The 24599-nt window shown below is 42.6% G+C and overlaps 1 protein-coding gene across 4 annotated transcripts in view; it reads right to left on the bottom strand.

Moving 5' to 3' along the window:
• MCC (MCC regulator of Wnt signaling pathway) overlaps nt 1-24599 on the bottom strand; it is a 523846-nt gene that overhangs the window by 246916 nt on the left and 252331 nt on the right. The window contains exon 1 of one of the 4 annotated variants that reach the window (XM_077462270.1): nt 17712-17906. The exons of 2 other annotated variants lie outside the window; for them this stretch is intronic. In XM_077462270.1, the coding sequence (XP_077318396.1) occupies nt 17712-17723 (12 nt within the window). In that variant the 5' untranslated portion in view covers nt 17724-17906. Of the gene's footprint in view, nt 1-17514; nt 17669-17711; nt 17907-24599 lie in introns of those variants that run through there. One more of the 4 variants, XM_077462272.1, reaches the window with a different exon arrangement.

Here is a 24599-nt window from a genome sequence, read left to right as displayed (position 1 = left end):
CCAGTCTCTGCTGTGGAACTCTGCAGCTCCTCCAGGGTTACCTTAGATCTCTGTGCTGCCTCTCTGATTAACGCCCTCCTTGCCTGGTCCGTGAGTTTCGGTGTGCTAACGTCTCTTGGCAGGTGTGCCATGTTCTTTCCATGTGGTTATGATAGATTTTTTTCATGGTCATCCTAGGGATCAAAGATTAGGATCGTTTTTTTTTTTTTTTATAACCAAACCCTGACTTTTACTTCTCAACAGCATTGTCTCTTACATGTTTGGAGAGTTCCTCGGCTTTCCCCTCTACCCTTCCTGACTGACGCCCATCTACTCGTTTCTGTTGCCTACACCTCTATGTCTCCACCTGACAAAGAAAGACTAAGGCTGGCCATACTTGCAAACACAGCTCAGTTTGGATTTTGACGTAGTACCTGTGTCGGGATGGCTGAACAGCAAACTAGTAAAGATGGTTGTAGCCTGGCACCTGGAAGAAGCTGGGTGGAAGATGACAGTGGGACACATTGGACAGATGTTCCCCATAAACATTTACTGTACAAAATGAAGACGGTTGGCATGAACCATAGGGTGAGTTCTTGGAATGAAATCTGGCTACAAGGGCAAGTTCAGAGGGTGGTGATAAACGGGGAGTACTCAGAATGGTCAGGGGTGGGTAGTGGGGTCCCCCAGGGTTCTGTACTGGGACCAATCCTATTTAAATATTTGTTTATAAACAACCTGGAGGATGAGGGATCGGTCTAGAACAGTGATGGTGAACCTTGGCACCCCAGTTGTTTTGGAGCTACATTTTCCATGATGCTCGTGCACTCTGCGGATGCTCTGCAGAGCATCATGGGAAATATAGTTCCTAAACATCTGGGGTGCCAAGGTCCACCATCACTAGTCTAGGAAAAAAGGTGGATTATTTTAGTAGGATTCAGGGGAATTAAAAGCTTATGGAAAATAATGTAGTTGGTTAGAGTGAAAACTAAATAGGATAATAATAGCGGTGACATTGACTTTATGGCACCAATGCAGGTGATGGATGAAAATCCCCCTTAAAATGGTATATGTTGTATTATCACCACCTTCTCTACCTTCCACCATAAAATGTACAGCTTGTCACAAATACAAGCCCCTCATTTAGATTATGTAGAAGCAGGGCCGTCTTTAAGGCAGGGCAAAAGGGGAAGCTGCCCTGGGCCCTGTCATTGCTGTGGGGCCCAAAACAGCTGCCTCTTACTTGCCAACTATCCAGGTTTAAATTCCCTTGTCCTTTGAAGTTTCATTCCTGTGCCATGTCACGATATCTCAGTGTGAAGTGCTGGTACTAATGCTGCCCAGCTCTGCCCTATTGTTGTGTACAGATGACTCACCCGCAAACCTTGTGTTTACATGTAAATAACCGACATTCATATGTAAATAGCGGCGACATTACTAAGTAAATAGCTGCGGCTGGCGGCATAGATATGTAAATAAAAGGCGGCATTCCTATGTATATCATGCTCCCCTGCTGTGAGGTGATGTGCTGTAACCCTTAGCAACTAATCAGTGAGCCGTAATGTGTGCTGTAACCTCTAGCAACTAGTCCGTAAGCAGTAATGATATGCTGTAACCACTGGCAACCAATCACAATTGCTGCCTGATCTGATACAGAAAACTGACTTTAAGTCTAGCTGCTATTTACTGTATGTCTCAGTTGCATGGGCAGGGGGGCCCAAGAGAAGGGTCCAATCTATATTAAAGACAGCCCCGTGTAGAAGGGAATAGGAAAAAATGCTACCAAAAAAAAAAAGTTTGTAACATACTGCTGGTTTGATTGCTGTGTAGTGAAATGTTTTTTTCCTTTTAGTGTAGCTAGGGGGCTTGTATACTATCACATCCTCATCATGCCGTGACTAATTATAATTATTTCATATTAATCAAGCTTTGCTGGCAAACATTTCAAATCACCACCAGAAGCCAGCCTGTGTAACAGTAGAAAATACTGTATTACATAAGCTCAAATGATAATTTGGAGCACATCTATTTCTGTAACTAGCATCTGGGCATGTGTGCATTCTGTCTAACTGTTGTTCATCCATACACGTGCCCTATATGCCATTATATCTCCGGTAAAACAGGCAGATCACATGTAGAGGTTTCATGTGCTTAATACCATCTGCTCTGATCACACACATATGTACAACGGTGCCCTGTATGATACAAAATAGGCTATTCAAAAAGGTGATGCTCCGATTGTCCCTAAAATAATCGATTTGTGCCAGTTATCCAGAAGGAAATATCTTGATACCACGCCATTTTATACAGCCTCTAAGGAAGCCAAGTGAACCTGTATGAAGTAAAGCCTAGGAAAACGGAGTGCATGGAGTAAAAGGGAGTCTATTTTTGGATGTTTATACACAGTCTATCCACCACTACCAGTGTGGTGCTCCCAAACCAGCACTGTCCAGATTTTAGGCTTTTATGATACGGATATTTCACTGTCCACAGGTGGGCGACATGGAAATAAAATGATTAAACCCTGGCTGGGGGAAACGCATCAGAGGTGAAGGATCAAGGTATGGCATCAGTGTATGACATAAGGCAACGTGCTTTAAAGAGGAAGTAAACTCTGCCACTCTGATGCTTTTTTTTCATCTTTTTTTTTTCTCCATTGCCCAAATCACATATTACTTACTGTTTAAAAAAAAAACGTTAAGAAACTTGTTTCCAGGGGTTGGGCAGCGCCATCTTAAGTACTGTTTTCTGAGTCCACAGTGGAGTGTATTTTAGACCTTCCATTGAGCACTTCCTGTACTGTTAACCAAGCCTCCTTCTCAAGCCAACATTTCTATGGCAACCCTGCTTCCTTGTTCATAGCAGACTTGTTTTATTTCATAGTATTTACTTGTGCCTATTATCTAGTGTTTGCCCGTTTCAGTCTTATCAGCTTCAGCTGATAAGACTGCAGTAATGCTGTCTGATGCCCAGGTTTACAGTGCATGTGAGGTCACGTGGTCACATGGTGTATAGGACGAAACTCTGTCTCCTGGGATTTCAGTGTTGTGTGCTGTAGGAAGTCCTGATAATAGTCAGACAAGTACATAGAGTGTGCCATAAATCAGGGGAGATCAGGGCATGCTCAGTGACGTCATTCTAAAGAACAAAAAGGATTACAACAATACTAAGCATGTAAGGAGATATCTATAAGCAGTGTTCATTAGGGTTTTTATGCTGCTTTACATGGGACAAAGTTGTGGGGGAGAGATTACAACCACTTTAATATTGTGAGCTTACCAATATAACAAAGTTCTTTAACCACTTGCCGCCCGCCCTATAGGCAATTGACGGCTGCAAAGTGGTTTCAAAATCCTGACCGGACGCCATATGACGTGATCGTCAGTCTGACACCCTGCAACTACGATCTCGGTAAAGAGTCTCCAATGGAGACTCTTTACCGCGTGATCAGCCGTGTCCAATCACGGCTGATCACAGTGTAAATAGGAAAAGCCGGTGATCGGCTTTTCCTCACTCGCGTCTGTCAGACGCGAGTAGAGGAGAGCCGATCGGCTGCTCCTCTGACAGGGGGGGGTCTGTGCTGATCGATTATCAGCACAGCACCCCCCCCCCCCCCCCCCCGAGGATGCCCACACTGGACCGCCAGGGACGCCACCAGACCACCAGGGATGCCCAGCACAAGGTAATCCTCCCTAGACCACCAGGGATGCCAGTCAGTGGCCACAATGGATGCCAATCAGTGCCCATAATGGATGCCAATCAGTGCCCACAATGGGCATCACTGATTGGCATGCATTATTGTTTGGCACTGATTGGCATCCATTAGTACAGTATAACAATACAATGCCGCCTATCAGTGCCCATCCGCGCCGCCTATCAGTGCCCATCCGTGCCGCCCATCCATGCCCATCTGTGCCGCCCATCCATGCCCATCTGTGCTGCCCATCCATGCCCATCCGTGCCAGCGATCAGTGTCAATTTGGGCCACCTATCAGTGCCCATCCGTGTCGCCCATCAGTGCCACCCATCAGTGCCACCCATCAGTGCCACCCATCAGTGCCACCTATCAGTGCCACCTATCAGTGCCACCTATCAGTGCCACCTATCAGTGCCACCTATCAGTGCCACCTATCAGTGTCCATCAATGACACCTCATCAGTGCCACTTAATTGGTGCAACATCATTGGTGCCTATCACTGACGCCTTATCAGTGCCTATCAGTGTAGCCCCATCAGTGACGGAGAAAACAAACTTATTTACAAAGTTTTGAAACTGAAACAAAAAAAAAACATTTTTAAAAAAAATTTTTTTATTTGTTTAGCAAAAAATAAAAACCGTAGAGGTGATCAAATACCACCAAAAGAAAGCTCCATTTGTGGGGAAAAAATTATAACAATTTCATTTGGGTACAGTGTAACATGACCGCGCAATTGTCATTCAAAGTGCGACAGCGCTGAAAGCTCAAAATTGGTCTGGGCAGGAAGGTGTTTAAGTGCCCGGTATTGAAGTGGTTAAAGAAAAAGACGTGATGGCTATGAGGCTTTTTCCATTTTGAATTTGGCATGTCACTTAAGGACAGACCCTGTAAAGTCAGCAGAACCCGTGGTCAGTGAAGGTAAGCCAGACGTCCGCCTGGAGGGGTAGCTCATATTTGTACTATAAAGGCGATAAGGGGTGAATCTAGAAATAGAATGTCACCTACTTGGGTGTGCAGTGTGTTAGGGGTGTGCTACACAGGAACCTCCCTCCTAAAAGTTACAACAAAGGCACCTTTAGAAATATTTGGTAATGGCAATCTACAGATACTTCTAGAGATAATTGCAGTCTTTTTATTTCTTTGCATACGTTATTTCTCCTCACCATTCTTCTCTTGCAACCATGACCTTATCTTACATCAAATCTGTCACTTCAAAGTTGCAGCACAACTAAAGCACATGATCATCTCCTCCCACCACCCAAAAAAATATTACCATTAACTGACTCAAATCTGTGTCTGCATAAGCCACAAAACATTTTAATATGTAAGACTTTTATTATGATCAATTGCGAGGACAGATGGGGGGGGGGGGGGATCAGCTAGATTTAAGGATTATTTGTAAAGCTAAAAATCATATCCCATTCACTGAAGTAAAATGAATACAAAGATTTTCGGAAGAAAACAGTGTAATCTTAGCTGCAGTATCTATGAAACAATTAGGTGTACCACTGTAGAAAAGGGGCTGTGGGCTCAGCATGCTCTATTTGTTCCCATCATGTGTGTATAGAGACAGTTCATTTAGCAAAGGGATCAATTATAACTATTTTAGGCACAGTCTTTCTTCCACCATATGGTAAATGGAACACAGGTCAACCAGGGACAAAATAAAAGTGCTATGTCACTTCGCCATCTACTGAGTTACCAAAGTAGGCCAGGCCACACCATCCCAGCATATATATATACATACACACACACACACACACACACACACACACACACACACACACAGTGGGTATAGAAAAGCATCAACCCCCCCCCCCTTTTTTTTTAAATCACATTTTGTTGCTTTGCAGCCTTTAAGATAGAGACCGTTGTTTTATCCAGCTGCATTATACCATCCAAGTGAAAGCTATAACACCAACATGTCAGAGAACAAAATCACTTAGTTGGAAAAAGGATCACCCCCCTCCTAAAAAATTACTTTTCCCTTCTCAAAGGCACATGAAGCAATTTGACTTTCAACTGTGATAAGCTGTGGTCATTTTGATTAGCTCAGCATGAAAAGAGCTTTCCTGGAGCATTTCCGCCCCCCGGTAGTGCAACTGAAGCAAACAATCAACCATGGGTGACATGGCACTGTTAAAAGATCTCTGGGATAAAGCTGTGGACAAGCACAAGCAAGGAGATGGGTACAAAAAAAGTCAAAGGCTTTATCAATGGAGCACAGTGATGTCTGTTATTAAGAGGAGAAGGGTATTTGGTACAATACAGACCCTCCTGGGATCAGGAAATTGCTCCAAACTGAAAGAGCCAGGAAGAAGCTGGTCAAAAGAGGCTACCAAGAGGCCTACAGTACCTCAGAAGCGGTTGCAGGAACTTATGACAATGAGTGGTCATTGTGTGCATGCAACATCACCAATTCTCCACAAATGTGGCCTGTATGTGAAAGTTGCAAGAAAAAAGCCACTCCTCAAAAAAGGCCACATGCAGTCACAACTGAGCTTTTCTAAAATGCACCTTGAAGATTCTGAGGTCACATGGAAAAAGGTGTTATAAGGTAAGACTAAAACCTAATCATTTGGCCTCAAACGATATGCCTGGTGGAAATCAACCAAGCTCACCATCCAAATAACACCATTCCTACAGTAAAGCAAGGAGGAGGTAATATCCTGTTATTGGTTTGTTTCTCTGCAGCAGAGATTGGAGCACCTGTCAGGATAAAAGAAAAATGGTTGGGGCAAATTACTGTAAAATTCTTGAGGAAAATCTGCTGTTATCTGCCAGAAAGTTAACAATGGGAAGAAGGCATACCACCCAACATGACAATGACTCAAAGCACACAGCAAAAATGACCACACAGTGGTTTAGGGAGAAAAAGTTAAATGTCCTTGCATGGATTAATCAGAGTCCAGACTTAAAAGCCATTGAAAATCTGTGGAATAACCGGAAGACTGCAGTCCACAAAGGTCACCATCAAACTTAACTGAACTTTAGCAGCTCTCCAAATAAGAGTGGGCAAATATTGCAAAGTCTAGATGTGCATATACAGAGACATTTCCCAACAGACTAAAAGCTAGTAATTAAAGAAAAAGGTGGTCCAACAAAATACCGACAAGGGGGGTGATCCTTTTGCCAACTCTGTGATACCGTTTTTATATTTTTGGTATATTTCTGACATGCTGGGGAATGATGCGATTCTTTCTTATGCCCATTATATATATGTATATATATATATATATATATATATATATATATATATATATATATATATATATATATACATATATATATACATATATATATATATATACATACATATATATATATATATATATACATATATATATATATATATATATATACATATATATATATATATACATATATATATATATATATACATATATATATATACACACACACACACACACACACATACATATACACACACATACATATACACACACACATACATATACACACACACACATATACACACATATACATATATACACACACGCGCACACAATTTTAACCTATAGCCAATTCAAATATAAAAATTACATGAAATGACTGATATTTAAACATAATAAAAAAAGAATGGCACATATTACAGCACTGCATTGAGTGGTCGCAGGAGCAGGAGGTGAAGGGAAAAACTCACAAAAGGCTATGCCTGTGCCAGCAACAACTAAAGCCAGATACAGTTTTTTCGCTCATCCGCAAAAAAAAAAAAAAAAAAAAAAATAAAAAAAAAAAATTGTCCCGACCGGAGCCAACTATACGAAGTCAATACAGGGATCTCCACTGCTGAGCTGTTGTGTTCTGACAGGGGGACGGCCCACAGTGCTGATTGGGCTTCTGTCGGCTGCTGGTTTTCCAGTATGCTTGTTCGACAGAAGCTGGCAAAACGTCTGGCTTCTGTTGGACAGGGTGGCATACGACTATGACTCATGACATTCGGCCTATGTGTATGGGGCTTAAGGGTGCATTAACACTTGCAAATGCACCCTCACGGAAATTACATGCAAGAACCCCAGTGGGGTTCACTGACACACCCGCACTATAAGAGTTCTCATACATAGACACAACATGTTTTACATTGTTTCATACAATATTTTCTTTTATTCAGGATCTTTATGCCAGCAACTCCCTGTGTATACACATCAGTATATTATGTCCATATGTGAGAAGCATGCAAAGAAAAACCCACAAATAACTTCAGGTGAAATGCAGGACTCTCTGAAAACATGTGGTGTGGCTGTTTCAAGATGCACAATAAGGAGGCACTTGAAGAAAGATGGGCTACATGGTTGAGTCGCCAGAAGCCATTACTACGCAAATGCCACAAAGTATCCTGCTTACAATACACAAAACAGCACAGAGACAAGCCCAAAACTTTCTGGCACAAAGTTCTTTGGAGTGATGAGACCAAAATTTTGCTTTTTGGCCACAACCAAACGCTACACCTGGGAGAGGAGTTAACAAGGCCTATGATGAAAGGTACACCATTCCTACTGTGAAACACTGAGGTCAATCGCTGATGTTTTGGGGATGTGTGAGCTACAAAGGCACAGGAATTTGGTCAAAGTTGATGGTAAGATGAATGCAGTATGTCATCAAAAAAAACTGGAGGAACATTTGCATTCATCAGCCAGGAAGCTGTGCATGGGGCGTACTTGGACATTCCAACATGACAATGATCCAAAACACAAGGCCAAGATGAACTGTCATTGGCTACAGCAGAATTAAGTGAAGGTTCTGGAGTGGCCATCTCGGTCTCCTGACCTTAATATCATTGAGCCACTCTGGGGAGATCTCAAATGTGCAGTTCATGCAAGACAGACCAAGAATGTACAGCAACTGGAGGCTTTTTGCTAAAAGGAATGCGTAGCTTTTCCATCTGAGAAGATAAAGAGCCTCATTCACAGATACCACAAAAGACTTCAAGCGGTCATTGATGTTAAAGGGGGCAATACACGGTATTAAGAACTGGGGTATGTAAACTTTTGATCAGGGTCATTTGGCTAGTTTCTGTTGTCATTATGATTTAAAGAGAAAAAACAGTTGATTGATAATAAATGGCTTCAGCCAAACTCTAACCATGAGTGAAAGAAACGTTTGTGTTATCATTCATATTCTGAAAAATGGCCAAGAAATCATAAATTCTGCCAAGGTATGTAAACTTATGAGCGCAACTGTACATACATAAACACCTAAACGCTATGGTGTTTTTTTTTCATCCACGTGCAAGAGGCCCAATCCACTGGTTTGAGTGACTGAAGCTATATCCTCCAACAAACACTAATGGAAGAACATTTTGTAAAAATTGTAAAATGAAATGCTCCCTAATAAGCACGGGTTGGGCGTATTCGCAACCACACGTGCAGAGCCCACCAGAAAGTTGGGGCTGCACAGTGCTAATCACAGGCAGAGACACTTTCCCAATCTGCAGCTGCAGAGATCGGAAATGTCTCAGTGCCTGTGATTAGCGCTGTGCAGCACCGACTCCCTGGTAGACTCTGCACATGTGGTTGCCAACATGCCCGAGCCCATTCTTACTCCTTAATAAAACATTCAGGCTAGTTTCACACAGGCGTTACTTTTTTATGTTCAGTTACAGGTTTTTTTTTTGGTGTAACATGACGCATGTTGGAAGATCATCTTCCACTAACATCCGCTATCCCATAGAGATACACGTATGTCCGTCCGTTTTTCATCCGTCAATGCATGGGTGAAAAACGGACATAGGGAACGCCCATGTGAAAAGGGCCCAACTGTGACTAACAGTTCGATCAACTATTTGTAAATAGTGAGCTGCAACCTTTTTATATTATTTAATTCCCAATTATGACTAGAAGGGTGTTAGGTGCACATATTTTAGTTAACTGGGATGACCGAACCTGTTATAATTAAATCTTGGCAATTTGCGTAAAAGAGTCATCTTAAATAACATTTGTAAAGGCAAGATGAATAATTGCTTACAGTAACTGCACAGAGGAGTCATGGCTATGTACACCAAATATGAGACTTCATTTGGTCTTTGAAGAAAAACTCCACGGCACTCTTCTCATCTAATTTCACCACTTATAAATTTAGAAAAACAACAATCATTTCTGCAATAAAAATAACTCTTGCTTAAAGTGGGGTGCCCCTTAAAAAAAAAAAAAATTTTAAAAGTCAGCAGCTACAAATACTGCAGCTGCTGACTTTTAAAATAAATCCTTTCTAAGATTGCTAGTGGCAACCAAGTGTGTCATCTTCCTCCAGACTGGACAGGTATAGCAGGACTGTGTTTGGCTTTAGCAGTGCCCATTGACAGTCCTCCTCCTGGAAAAAGAGACCGCCCCAAGCAGAACTGCACCCAATCTCTTCCCCATCACAAAAGCCGACGATTGCAGCTACAGCAAAGTTAGAGAACCAAACAATGCTTCCCATCTTTTACAATGTGTGGGGGCACAGTGCCTCCCCCTCAGTGGAGGGGGGAATTCTGAAATTGGAATGCATTAGTGTCTGACACTTCCCTGCGCTGCTCTGCTGACAGGGAGTTGAGTGCCGGTGTTCTGCCGTATAATGTCCGGCCATCAAATAGTGTCCGGGCCAGACGAAAATCTCCGAAGCTAAACGGCGGCTACGCCGTGAGTGGAGGTGGTAGCCCCACCATCCAAGCGGACATAGGGTTGTGAATATTAGAGGGCCCCTCGCGGGCGAGCATTGCTCGCCACGCTTCGCGCTCGGCTCTTTTTTATTCCTACTCTATGTCCACTTGGATAATGGGGATAGAACCTGGACTCACGGCGCAGGCGCCGTTCATCCTCGGCAATTTTCGGAGTCTGGAGGACGTTATATGACAAGACACCGGAATAAGAGGCTTTGAGTGCCGGGGGTTGCCTACCCCTGTGCTAGATCCTTTTACCACCCAAAGTCCAGGCCTTTTCTGACACTTGTGGTTTACAAGTTTAAATTAGTATTTTTCGCTAGAAAATTAGACGACCTAAACATTGTTTTTCTTAGCAGAGAACCTAGAAAATAAAATGGCGGTCGTTGAAATATTTTATGTCAACTTGTATTTCCGCAGCGGTGTTTCAAATGCAATTTTCAAAAATACACTTTAATGAATTAAAAATAACAAAACAAAAAACAAAATAAAAAAACAGTAAAGTTAGTCCAGTTTTTTGTATGACAAAGATGATGTTAACGCTGAGTAAACACATAGCGAACAAGTAAATTTTTTAAAATTGCGCATGCTCGTGGAATGGTGACACACTACGGTACATTCAAAATCTCCATAGGCGAAGCTTTAACATTTTTTACAGGTTACCAGTTTAGAGTTACGGGGGAGGCCTAATGCCAGAATTATTGGTCTTGCTCCAACGATCCCGTCGATACCACACGTGTGATTTGAAAACTGTTTACATATTTGGGAGCAACTTACGTACGAGTTGGCTTATGAGCACGTTAAAAAAATAAAAATAAAATATGTTATTTACACTTGAAAGCAAAAAAATAAGTAATTTTGCATTTCTGAAAAAAAAAAAAAACAACAACAATTGGCCCTTTAAGGCCGTTCGTCGGAAGTGACGTCAGACGTTGCTCTGGTCCTCCAAGCGCATAGAGTCGAGTGGGGGCCATCTTGCCCTCCCTCGACTTCCTGCCCATCGCTCCAGGGGATCGAATAATTTCCGCCTTTACCAACGGCTCCAGTAAACGTGGAAATGACCGGGAAGCGGCGGGAGCTAATGACGTATATATACAGTGGGCGGTCCGAAAGTGGTTACCGTATATACTCGAGTATAAGCCGAGATTTTCAGCCCCTTTTTTAGGGCTGAAAGTGCCCCCCTCGGCTTATACTCGAGTCACCGCCATCTGTCTACCCGATCAGCGTGTCGTGCAGACAGACGGCGGCCATTCCACTATTCAAAAGCCGCGCCTCCCTGTCTGTGATAGGCGGAACACTCAATTTCCCAGCAGTCAGTGGTCCGCCTATCACGGACATCCGCTCATCCTCATACTACGGACGAGGATGAGAGGATGTCCGTGATAGGCGGAACACTGACTGATGGGAAATTGAGTGTTCCGCCTATCACAGACGGAGGCGCGGCTTTTGAACAGTGGAATGGCCGCCGTCTGTCACAGACGAGAAGAGGTGCGGCGATCCTGGCATGTTTTTACATGCAGATCGCTGCAGAAGGACAAAGGCACAGGACAAAGGCACAGGACACAGGATGGACGGACACACAGGGATGGACGGACACACAGGGATGGACGGACACACAGGGATGGACGGACACACAGGGATGGACAGGCATGTCTCACCCTCGGCTTATACACGAGTCAATACGTTTTCCCATTTTTTTTGTGGTAAATTAGGGGCCTCGGCTTATATTCGGATCGACCTATACTCGAGTATATACGGTAGGTGACTTCACTGTCCACAATAGTACTCCCTGAAAAATGATGTATAACATAACATTGCGGTACACAAGATTTCACTATCACATACTGGAAATGATCTACGTGATCAAGTCAAGGAATGCTCTAGGAAAAAAAGTGGAGAAATCCAATACAGCTACATTTATGGGACAGTAAATTGTAGATACAAAACACAAAGCTATTAAATTATGTGATGGTAAATGGCACACAATGTTTGGAGCGATGCATGTAATTACAGAGATTGCTCCCTGTGTTATGAGACAAACATCCAGCAAGAAACCACTTTTGACCTAATAAACATACATGGGGGGGGATCAGGGTCTACAGCACTAACACTATACCTGACTCATAATCTAACGATGAATTTAAAGTGTATGTGTAATAAGACAATCACATTTCCACTATCAAAGAAGAGCATTAGTCTTGTAGCCTAGATGACAGTCTCTCAAAGCACACCTGTCAGTGCCCTAGGGGGATTGAACAGGCTCCAGCACTGTACTGCAGGCTCTTGGCTATACCTGCAAATACCTTTACATGTTGTCTTCTGCTTCCCCGAAGCCCAAATCCTAGGCTGATATAATCTGTAAAATCTGCTCAAAGACTCAAACTTTGCAATGCTATAAGCCTTAAGATATTGACAGGTGCACTTTAAAGCTGAGGTTAAAACATTTTTTCTGGGATATAGGTTTAGTTAGGTACATTACTTACATCTAATGATTTATATCCCACATCCTGACCATTGCTCCTTCACATAGAAATGTTCCCTGCTGTGATAACAGACTCAATTCACATTGCTGAACTTCCAGCACTGCAGGGGTTAACTCCCCCAGCTCCACCGTTGCAACACATTTAAGAAGTCTAGACAGCTGTCCACCCCTCTGTCTTCTCCATTCACAAGATTCCTTGTAGTGTTTTCACAAAATGAAAGTCTCTCTGTGAATGGGGAGTGGCAGATGAATGACAGGACCGGGCCTCCTCCATTCACAGAACATTTTGCATTCTGATGAGTAGATATGTTAAATCTTGCAGTGTTCCCATCCTAAAAGAGATTGGGCCACTCGGGCGCTACCCGAGGGCCCCCATGCCACTAGGGGGCCCCATCGGGGTTGCCAGCCTCAGTAAAACCACGTACAGGATGTAAAAAATTTTTTTTTTTACATCCGTCTCTGAAATGTCCCTTACCGACATCCGTTTGGTCTAAAAATTCCGAGATTATAGCTGCCCCACCTCTCCAGTACCTTCTCAGCCAATAGAAATATGTCTATGTATACTGTGTGATAGTGTGTGTGATAGTGTGTGTGATAGTGTGAGTGTGTGTGTGAGATAGTGTGAGTGTGTGTGTGAGAGAGATAGTGTGTGTGTGTGAGAGAGATAGTGTGTGTGTGTGAGAGAGATAGTGTGTGTGTGTGAGAGAGATAGTGTGTGTGTGTGAGAGATAGTGTGTGTGTGTGAGAGAGATAGTGTGTGTGTGTGTGAGATAGTGTGTGTGTGTGTGAGATAGTGTGTGTGTGTGTGAGATAGTGTGTGTGTGTGTGAGATAGTGTGTGTGTGTGTGTGTGTGTGTGTGTGAGATAGTGTGTGTGTGTGTGTGTGTGTGTGTGTGTGTGAGATAGTGTGTGTGTGTGTGAGAGATAGTGTGTGTGTGTGAGAGAGATAGTGTGTGTGTGTGAGAGAGATAGTGTGTGTGTGTGAGAGAGATAGTGTGTGTGTGTGAGAGAGATAGTGTGTGTGTGTGAGATAGAGTGTGTGTGTGAGATAGTGTGTGTGTGAGATAGTGTGTGTGTGAGATAGTGTGTGTGTGAGATAGTGTGTGTGTGAGATAGTGTGTGTGTGAGATAGTGTGTGTGTGAGATAGTGTGTGTGTGAGATAGTGTGTGTGTGTGTGATAGTGTGTGGTCCCATAATCTGATTGTCTGGGGGCTCTATAATCTCCTATTGTCCGGGGGCCCCATGAGTTGTCAGTCCGCCCCTGTATGCAGTGTAACACTATTGTCACTTAGGAGCTGTAAAAAAAATTTATTTGTGCAGTGACAAAAATGTAGTTAATATTTAAAATTACCTTTGGATAGGACAGTTGTATTGAGGTGCAGTAAAACAATGAAACGTAACCATCAATATGACAAACATAGAGGCTCGCTTATTAGTGCAAAGTCACATTAGTAAAACACATCAACGTTTCAGGGACATGCAAAGTCTATATTGCATTGAGAAAGGGACCCTGTGCAGACCCCAATGTGGGCTTTGATTGATGCGACAATGCACTAATAAAAAGGAGTATATATTTTCAAAAAGAGTACTGGTGAGATCTAATTTTACTATGATCTGCGTGGTGTCATCCGCTCCAAGTCACTACAAATACCCATTACCAAAGTCACACAGTCCTCATCCTTAAGCCGCCATTCACACCTATGTGAATTAGATGTACATTTCCCTGCATCAAATTTGCATAGTAGGAGAATGTGACTGGCTCCCTATGGAGCCAGTTCACATATCTCCGGGATGGCTGCAGCGTGCACTACACAAAAACACTGTGCGTCTTTGGCTCAGTTTCAGGGCCGAATTCAGGCATAGAATCGGCACCGATTCATCTCTGAAATGGGGAACAGGGACGCATAGCGCTCCTGTGCGTTCTGCAGCGTGCTATAGTGTGAACCTGGGCTTAAAGTAGAAGCTCAGCTAAAACCTGATGCTAAATCTATTCTCAGTCGCATTCTAAACACACTACCTGTCGAGAAGAAACTCCCCAAAATCATTATACCTACCTGTTCTGAAACCAGTCCGGCCTACAGAGGCAGCTGTTGTCTAGAGAGAGCGGGCAACGGCTGGTAAGTGACATCACCTATAGTGTTACTATTGGGCTTCAGTTGTGCGCTGCCTCTCCTGCACCAGCCTCCATACTGAAGCCGCTGCTGACAGCTCAGCATGGGACAGAACCGGAGCAACTGCAGAATAGGCAAGTACAGCCATCTCCTCTTTACATGGCTAGATCGATTAGGCTTAAAATGTGTCAGAGCGTAGGTTTAGCGTTAGATTTTAGGTTTTGCCTGAACTTCCACTTTTATGCATATCTGTTGCGCACATTACATTTGTGACCACAGTTCATGCAGGGTGCTGTAGTTAACTGATAGAGGGTACCACCATACAATCATAGATAAAAAGGGATTTTCACCAGCACATCTTGAAGTCATTGTGACAGACCCAACCAAGACGAGGACTTTTTGAGGAGGACTAGAGGGAAGCCTCCTACTGATTTTGGCCCACGAAGAGAGCAGATCATTCTCTATTGATGGACAAGCATGTAACAGAAGCTGAGAGCGAGGCTTTAATTACTTCTCTGTTTAAGGACAATAAGGTTTTCCTTCTGGAGTGGATGGATGGGTGTAATATTAATCTTATACAGGTTAATGGTCAGAGTAAATATGGTGGCCCTCCTACAGACTGGGTTGGAGAGTCTCCTTCACCTGAGACTTGCAACAATATCCCTCAAGAGATCTATGCCACCCTTTCAGACTACTAGAACATTATATGAGTTTATCTCAGACTGAGGTAGGGTGGGATCACGGTTTATGTTGTGTCCCTCTCCCATTGTCTGTCTCCCTAGGTGTGCATTCCCATTGTTGAGTCCTCTATTGTTTGGTGGCTGATTTGGCTAACTCTTGGGGGTTCCTTCATGATGGGATTAGCCTCATATCAACTCTACCACCTTATTTAATCAGTGTGTGTGTGGTGTAACATTTGGTTTTATTGTTCATGTGGTGACTGACCTACCTTTGAAGTGTATAAAAACTTCTATTTCTGTTCAACAGTCATTCCTTTGGTTCTAATGGAACAGCTTGTCTGTGTACGATGCTTGTGGTAAAAGGACTGGTATTGGCTCTCGGTCTGCTGGAACAGTTTGGAGGGCAGGAGGCACAGTTTGGCAGAAATACCTAAGCGGGGTGGATGGCATCTCGACCAGCCCATTCTGAACCAGACAAATTTCTATCCATGACCAGCTTAACAACATTACAGGCCTATGGTCCAGGCTCTCGCAGGATCCCTGTGTCTTGAAAAAGGAATCCCAGGACGTCCTGAAATTTTGGCTTGTGATGCTTGTTACATTATGGGGGAAAAAGGACAAAGATTGCCACTTTAGCCAAGTGTGTTGGTGAAGTTCCCCATTTTTCTGCTCTTGAGATAATGCCTATGAAACGCAACAGCATCTGATTTTGTTCAAGAGCTTGGGGTATGTAGGTTTTGGTTATCTGCTTTGACAAAGGCAGCTTGTGTCAGAAAAAAGAAGCTTACTTGTGGCATCAGTTTGAGATGCTTCTGAGATTTGACCTACAGTTGACCTCCTCCTGACCCGCATCTAGCTGCTTTTACATCCTATAGACTTGTATGGGGGGGGGGGGGGGGGGGGAGAAGAAACTCCTCTGAGGCGAAAAAGATAAAAATAAAAAAAAGTGCACAGGGGAGTGAAGTTCATCTTTAAAGCTACATGAGCAGCTCGGCCACACTAATTCAAAAGACTGTGCTTTAAATAAAGAAGCCAACGGACCTGCTGTTCAAAGGAAGTCACTTGGATTATGGGTGGAACATTTATGTAAAACAACATGTCTAGCTGAATGTGACCAACAACTACTACTACTAGCATCCTCCCACCAACATAATTTATCCTAAATACAAAAGAAAACAAGTTTCATACATCTCTTGCATCCTTTACGAAGGTTTACTTTCAGTGTAGACGTGAACACAAACCTGCAGCATTTCTACAGAATACTTCATTTAAATAGACAGGAACTTGAAGGATGATCAATAATGTCTGCAGTTAAAACTAAGAAAAAACATGATGGATGAAGATTAACTTAGAGCGCAAGGCAGTAAAAGGGAGAAAATCTTCATCTAATTACCTCCATCATATCAATTATGAGTCTGAACCACTCCTCTGCAAAAACAGAATGAAGAGTTTAAAAGGCTAGAACAGCACATGTTTCTGATACCGACTGCACTCCATTATCATTTTATTAAACAATAAACTATAAATCGAAGGGGAAGATATATACATGACAGCCCACGTGTCTTATACTGCTGATGAAAGACGCAACATTACAGAGTGTATGCTGACTGGAGAAAAAGCAAAAATGTAGTAGATACCCATAACATCCAATCATTTCCTATCCCTAATTGAGGAAAATTAAAAGGGATCAATTCCAAGACTTCAGAAAGGGCAGAAGGGGATAAAGAAAGTCTAATTAGGTTGCTCCAAGCAATAGCATTCCTTTCCTCTGCACAAGTTTTTATGGATCAGCCTCAAAGGTTTACCAAAGTAGAAAGAAAGAATCAGAGCAATCTAAAAAGGCATTAAAAAATACATTTTAAATAACTATAAAAAGAAAAGAAAAATGCTTTAACTACGTACTCACATGCTTTCAGGAGTCACAACCTGCTGCTGTAAGGTTGACTTACTTGTGAAGACCATGTTAAAGGTCATACTGGCTCGGACTACTGAAAGCCAGCAGTGCTATAGCCAGTATGGCGAACACGTGATAATCAAAACCCAAAGATCATCAATAACGAGAGCATTTCACCATCTAAGATTTCAGTATCGTTTTACAATCACCTTGGGCTTCATGTAGGTCTGAATACTTGAGTCTGAATTTCTGTAGAAGGATCAGGTAACTTCAAGACGGCCCAACGCCATGCACATCTCAATAAAAATAGCAAGCCATTGAACAGATTGTGTTGAGCAGGCTCACCCTCACTACACACTGGAGTCTGAGAAATTCTGGAGGAAGCAATCTAATTTAAACACTGAGCCACCCCTGCAGCCAACTTCCTAAAAGGAAATCTGAGTAGTCCCACCCAGCATCTTTGTAATGAGTTGTACGCTGCCAGTCAGTGCTACGCTACATGATGCTGATCTGTTGTGGGAAAGAACTACATCTGACTCACAGGCATGTTCCTAACCCTTAGAAAAACGTGACAGCTGCTTGAGGGAACAGAATACCTAACAGAATGTAAACACTTAGGACACCCACATGGTTTTTTTTAATCAACAGATTTCAAAGTCTAGATTTATTTTTATTTTTTTGGAGAGAAACTTAACAAGCCTGTAGAAATACTTCCTTAAAATCCAGTGTTTGTTTTTTGTTTTTTAATCAGCACAAGGGAAGATACATACATTGAATGATAAGTGCCCCTTATACTCATGGGGTTACAATGAGCTGTTGGGACCTTGCCCACCCTTCATAAAATCTGTCACTTCCCTCAATGAAAAGCACTCCATGAATTGAGATGAGCTTTCTTCAAAGTACATGATAATATATTACATTAGAGAGAGAGAAAAACACACACACACACACACACACACACACACACACACACACACACACACTATTTTGGCAAAAGTATTGGGACGCCTGCCTTTACACACTTATGAACTTTAATGGCATCCCAGTCTTAGACCGTAGGGTCCAATATTGAATTGGCCCACCCTTTGCAGCTATAACAGCTTCAACTCTTCCGAGAAGGCTGTCCACAAGGTTTAGGATGGTGTCTATGGGAATATTTGACCATTCTTCCATTAACGCATTTGTAAGTTCAGACACGGTAAGAAGGCCCGGCTCGCAGTCTCCGGTCTAATTCATCCCAAAGGTGTTGTATCGGGTTGAAGTCAGGGCCAGGCAGGCCAGTCAAGTTCCTCCACCCCAGATTCACTCATCCAAGTTTTTATGGACCTTGCTTTTTGCACTGGCGGTCAGTGAGGTTGGAACAGGAAGGGGCCATCCCCAAACTGTTCCCACAAAGTTGGGAGCATGAAAATGTCCAAAACGTCCTGGTATGCTGACGCCTTAAGTGTTACCTTCACTGGAAATAAGAGGCCAGGCCCAACCCCTGAAAAACAACCCCACACCATAATCCCCCCTCCACCAAATAATTTGGACCAGTGCACCAAGCCAGGTCATAAAGACATGGATGAGCGAGTTTGGGGTGGAGGAACTTGGCTGTCGTGACCTCAACCCAACAGAGCACCTTTGGGATGAATTCGAACAGAGACTGCAAGTGTCCACATCAGTGCCTGACCTCACAAATGTGCTACTGGAAGAAAGAATGGTCAAATATTCCCATGGACACACTCCTAAACCTTGTGGACTGCCTTCCCAGAAGAGTTGAAGCTGTTAGAGCGGCAAAGGGTGGACCAACTCAATATTAAACCCTATAGACTAAGACTGGGATTCCATTAAATATCATGTGAATACACTACAGCTGGGAGATTGGGGGGGGGGGGGGGGTGGTGGGTTTGGGATAAATGTATACTCTAGCAAGTCAGTGTGGCAGATTGGGGGACTGATGGATTACTACAATGGCTGATTCGCATTGCCAATTGTATTGTGATCTTATTGAGAGATAACACATTCAAGCATTAGGCCTCATGCACACTGGGCACTACACACTGGGCATTTTAGCCTCATCGCATGGGGCTCTGACATTAATGTGCGAGTGGAGGGTAAAGCTGTCCACTCCCGCTGCCAGCAGCCTATCAAACTCAGAGTCCGTACAGACGTTTAGGGCATTATGCACCCAGGGATAAATGCCTGGGAAGCAGATTCTAGCTTTCCAAACATTTATCCCTTTGGTGTATACTGCCCTAAACATCTGTACTGCAATGCTCACCATCCAGCCCCCAGACTCTGAGCCTGGAGCTCTATTCCATGCACCAGGGATCAACACCCAGTATAGGGACTTAGCATTGCTCGATTTCCTCTGACTGAGTTGCTGACCTGGAGAAACCATGCAGCAAAGTCTGAGTTCCTGATCTGCAATCATTTTTTCTTAATCAGCTAAACTGCTGGAACTTTTAGATGACAGCCAGAGAACTAGCATTTTCAAAAAGAGAATTCATTAATGACAGTCTACATATTTTTTCATTACATGTTTTCTTTCATAAAAACATAGGCATTTATGACTAATCCTAGTAGCTTTTTGTCTAAAGTAACTTGCCATTTATTTTACTAGCCAATAAAATTAAAGCACAAGACGGTTTATATAGGCATGGATAATATTTACAGCTATGCCTACCAATGTAAATAGACGTGAGGTTGTCTAAGAGATTATATGACAGAGCTCATGTCCTATCTTGTAATTGCAAAGAAGGACATTGCAGTCAGGCTCTTTCTAGCCTGAAATGACTGGCAGGAGGTAAATTATATGTCCCTGCATTTAAAAATACACATTCAAATTCATTATACTGCTTTCTCAAAATCTAGAGACTTTAAAGCCAACAAAGCAGACATGGCTATAAAAATAAAATGCATAGCAATTCACCCAGTGAAAGTGCATGTAGCGCCATTCTGTGCCAAAAAAAAAAAAAAAAAAAAAAAAAAAAAAAGTTATTAGGCCATTTGCCATGTTGGTTTAATATTTTCATCGAAAAAAAATAACATTTGGCTATTCGATTGCGATAAACATAATAGGAAATTCATAGAATACTTCACGCCATCCAGTGGCAAAATGCAGGTTTTCACATTTTCCCATTAAAACAATGAAAACATTCAACCAGCACAGGATATAGATTAACAGCATTCTTATTTATTTATTTTTTTTGCAGAAAACCAATGTGCATGTATTTTCCCTGGACAAACTGCTATGCAATTATTTCTTTTTATTTTTTATAAAATGCCCCCTGTGAAGTATAGTACCTTCGTTAGATATGGGTCAGTTTTTTCCATTCAGCCAGGTTAAAGATTAAAAAAATAAAAATAAAATAATAACCACCAATTCCCCCAGCCACACATTTGATATGGATGTGGGAATCCTCCCTGTACTGGGTGGATAAAAATTTATGATTTTTTTTTTTTTTAAATCTTATTTTTTTGATTATGAAACTTTATTTTATCAAAATGTTTTTGGAGTAAAAATCTATCTAAAAATAGTTTTCTATTTAAGATACATTAACAATTTAGTTTATTCAGCATGAAATGGAGCCTAGCTATGTTGCATGAGGCTGTATATTCTGCAATATTTACATTTTTGGTAAACTCATTCAATGAATCCAAGCTCTGCAAGCTAACATGCACTGCATTGATGCATTCACACAATTTTACAGTAACAATGAGATCAAACAAAGTTCAGGAATATTCTTGTATCCTATGGTTTTGCAAAACTATATACACTACAAACTGTATGATTGTTTGAATAGAAATGCATCGGTACCCAGCATTAAGTGTGAGGAGGAAGGGCAAGCAGGAAAAATGAAAGTGAAACTATCTAAGCAGCTTATAAAACGTGTGATCTTTCTGCACATAGCTTGAAGTGCTGTATTCCTCCCTGGAGGAGCAAATTGTCAGCAGGCCGTAAAAGAGATCCAATGTGGGAAAAATTTAAAGTCCCTCTACCTATGAGTAAAGCAGGTATGTGTGAAAAATGGAAGCAATGCAACAAAGAGATGCAAGGCCTGGTGGGCCAAATGAAGCATCACAAAAAGACGTGCTGTGATGAAAGGACCAGGTTTGAAGATTTTTTTATGTGGACCCATCTGATACATTCAGTTTAACGTTCTTTTGTTTTTTCAAATATATTTTGTTTATGCACTTCAGCTACTAAACATTGACGTTTAAGGAAATATAAGAATATGTCATATAATATTATTGTTTTAATTAAATAATTTGATTAGTTCTCCAACTATGTGCGATTAACCTATTAACCTAAAATCGTTTCCGATATCGCCACTTTACTAATCTGACAGCATATTCTAAATAGGAAACCTTCATTTTTGTTTGCAAATATTAAAAGATTCAAACTACTAGCAAGAATAAGTCCTTACATTTAAAGAGCAACTGTCATTTCAGATCCCTCATGGCAGTGCCTGTTAGTGGGCATCCACTCTCACCTGCTGCTGCCACGTCCCTCATCTTGTAGCATCACTGCCACATCACCAGCCATTCCATTAAAGTGAATGGGACTGTTGGTGAGTCAACAGCGGGTCAGAGGAGGAGCCGCTCCGGGACAGAGATGACAGTTGCGCTTTAAAAATTATGATTTAAATCAAGCCATTTTTAATAGCAATTTAAATCATGATTTAAAATAGACTTGCTTTAAATCAAATCCACTTGTCCCTGTGTCACATTCTTACAGTGGAGGTACTCCCCCATCTCCCAGCTGTCAAAACACACAGATCAGTGCTTCAGCCTATTTGTTGCAGTGCTGGTGAAATATAAATTTCCAAGCAGTCCTATTCATTAGAAGAAGTCGACCAATGTATCAACTTCTCATGAACAGAAACAACCATACATAGATAAAAATTCCGCTTGGTTCCTGTTGAACTGGCCAAAATTTCAATTCTAGTCTGTCGTCCGGCTTTATTTCGTTATCAGAATTAAACTTCTCCCTGGAGCCATAATTCACTGGTTTAAAGGGGAAGTCCACGCTAAAGCTAAAATCCTTGCATCTATATACACCCACGATCTAATACTAATCTATCTAGCCCTGTAAAGAAGAAATCAATATACATACCTTTTCAGAAGGCGATCCGACCCGATATACAGCGGCGGAAGCCCTGCAGAGGACACAGACGACCACAGCTGTTAAATAAATGGGACGTGACATCACCCATTGTTACTATGGGGCTTCCGTTGTGTCTTCTGCATCCGCCTACAAAGCGAAGCCGCGGCTGACAGCTCAACATGGGATCGGGTGGGATCGCCTGCAGAAAAGTTATATATACACATTTTTTCTTTACAGGGCTAGATAGGTTAGTGTTAAATCGTGGATGGCTATAGATGCTGGGATTTTACTTTTAGCCATTACCTACCTGCTTAATTATAGCATACGTAATTGCCACCAAGGCAGTCTCACTGATCTATAGTACCACAGAGGGTAGTGGGGCATAGTCCAAAAATCGCAAAAGTCCATGCCCATAGTGAGAACGTGAAACCAGGATCAATGGGGCACACAAATTTGTTTTCCAGTTTACAAAAATAGCAGCAGAATTTGTGGTGCTTGGCCTTAGGCAGGACTTTCATCTTATTCCCTTTAATAGCTCTGAATAACATCCCTTTAAGCCCCCGTTCACACCGGTATGACTTGTCATGTGATCTGACAGTTGTAAATTGCATGACACATTCTAGCCAGGCGCCTGAACTATGTGATACTCACCTTAGTACATGCAGATCAATCAGGCTTTATGCCCAGTAAAGGGACGGACATTAATCTCCGGAGGTTGTATGCAATCTTGGCCTCTGGGGATGGGAATGGACGACCTGCGGTGGTGGCCTCCCTGGATTGAGAGAAAGCTGTCGAGTGGCAATATCTATGGGAGGTCCTCCGTAGGTTTGGTTTCAGCCCGGTTTTTATCTCCTGGGTCAGGGTCGTGTACAGGTCTCCAACAGCTAGGGTCCATACAGGTACTGTCCTTTCCCCACCCTTCCCTCTGGGCAGAGGAACGAGACAGGGGTGCACCTTTTCCCCAGGATTGTTCGCGCTGGCAACAGAACCCATGGTGATCCAACCCCCAGATACGTGGTGTGACGGTGGGCCCACTCCATGAAAAAGTATCACTTTATGCGGACGATACACTCCTGTATCTCCAAGATGACGGGACATCCCTACAGAAAAAAACATCGGAGATTGACAGATTTGGAAAATACTGAGGAATATGCGTAAATTGGGGAAAATTCATACTATTCCCACTCCACTCTGACACTCATTCCCAGCCTTCAGATGAACAACTCCAGAGGGTCTCCCAATTTAGGTACCTGGGGGTGGAGATACACAGGGAACTAAATTGATTTATTATTTTGAATTTAAATCCAGTAATCTCCCAACTGTCCCAAAAGATGTGCAGCCTGGAAGTCTCTCCCACTTACCTCTGTGGGTCGAGTTAATCTTATCAAGATGACAGTGCTGCCCAAATTCACCTACCTCTTTAGACAGACCACGGTAGCCATCCCTGTAGCCTTCTTTAATAGATTAGACAGCTTAATCACCACCTTCATATGGAGGGGAGCGATACCCAGGAGTAGAAAAAAGACGACACTGCAACTGCTGCTCAAACTGGGGGGCCTGGCCCTTCCAAGCTTCATAAATTATTACTGGGCAGCAGTATTGGTCACTGTTAAATGGTGGTTGGCTGAGAACCCGGTCAATCCAGCATCTATGTTGGAGGCAGCCCTGTTGGGCTCCTACGCAGAGCTCAGGAAGCTAAATCTAACACGCATGTGACCCAGCCTATGAGGACGACACTTAAGGTATGGGACACGGTCAACTTGAAGACTAGGAAACCAAACACATGGTTCCCAACAACTCGGCTATGGGGTAACCCACATCTGACCCACTTTAGTGACCCGACTATTTGGGCTAGACATGGGATTATACAGCTGGGTGACATTGTATCGGAGGGATGGATGCTGACCTTTGATACTCTGAAGAGAGACAAAGACCTACCGAATCACATGTTTTTTAGATTTTTCCAGTTGCGTCATGCATATCGCGCCCAATTCCCCCCCTGTGA

This window comes from Lithobates pipiens, unplaced genomic scaffold (genome assembly GCF_037356315.1).
Source record: "Lithobates pipiens isolate NorthernLeopardFrog02 unplaced genomic scaffold, aLitPip1_a1.2 Scaffold_3, whole genome shotgun sequence".
Lineage (NCBI taxonomy): Eukaryota > Metazoa > Chordata > Amphibia > Anura > Ranidae > Lithobates > Lithobates pipiens.
Note: the sequence above shows the minus strand (reverse complement) of the source record. Positions and strands in the feature narration are given on the sequence as shown.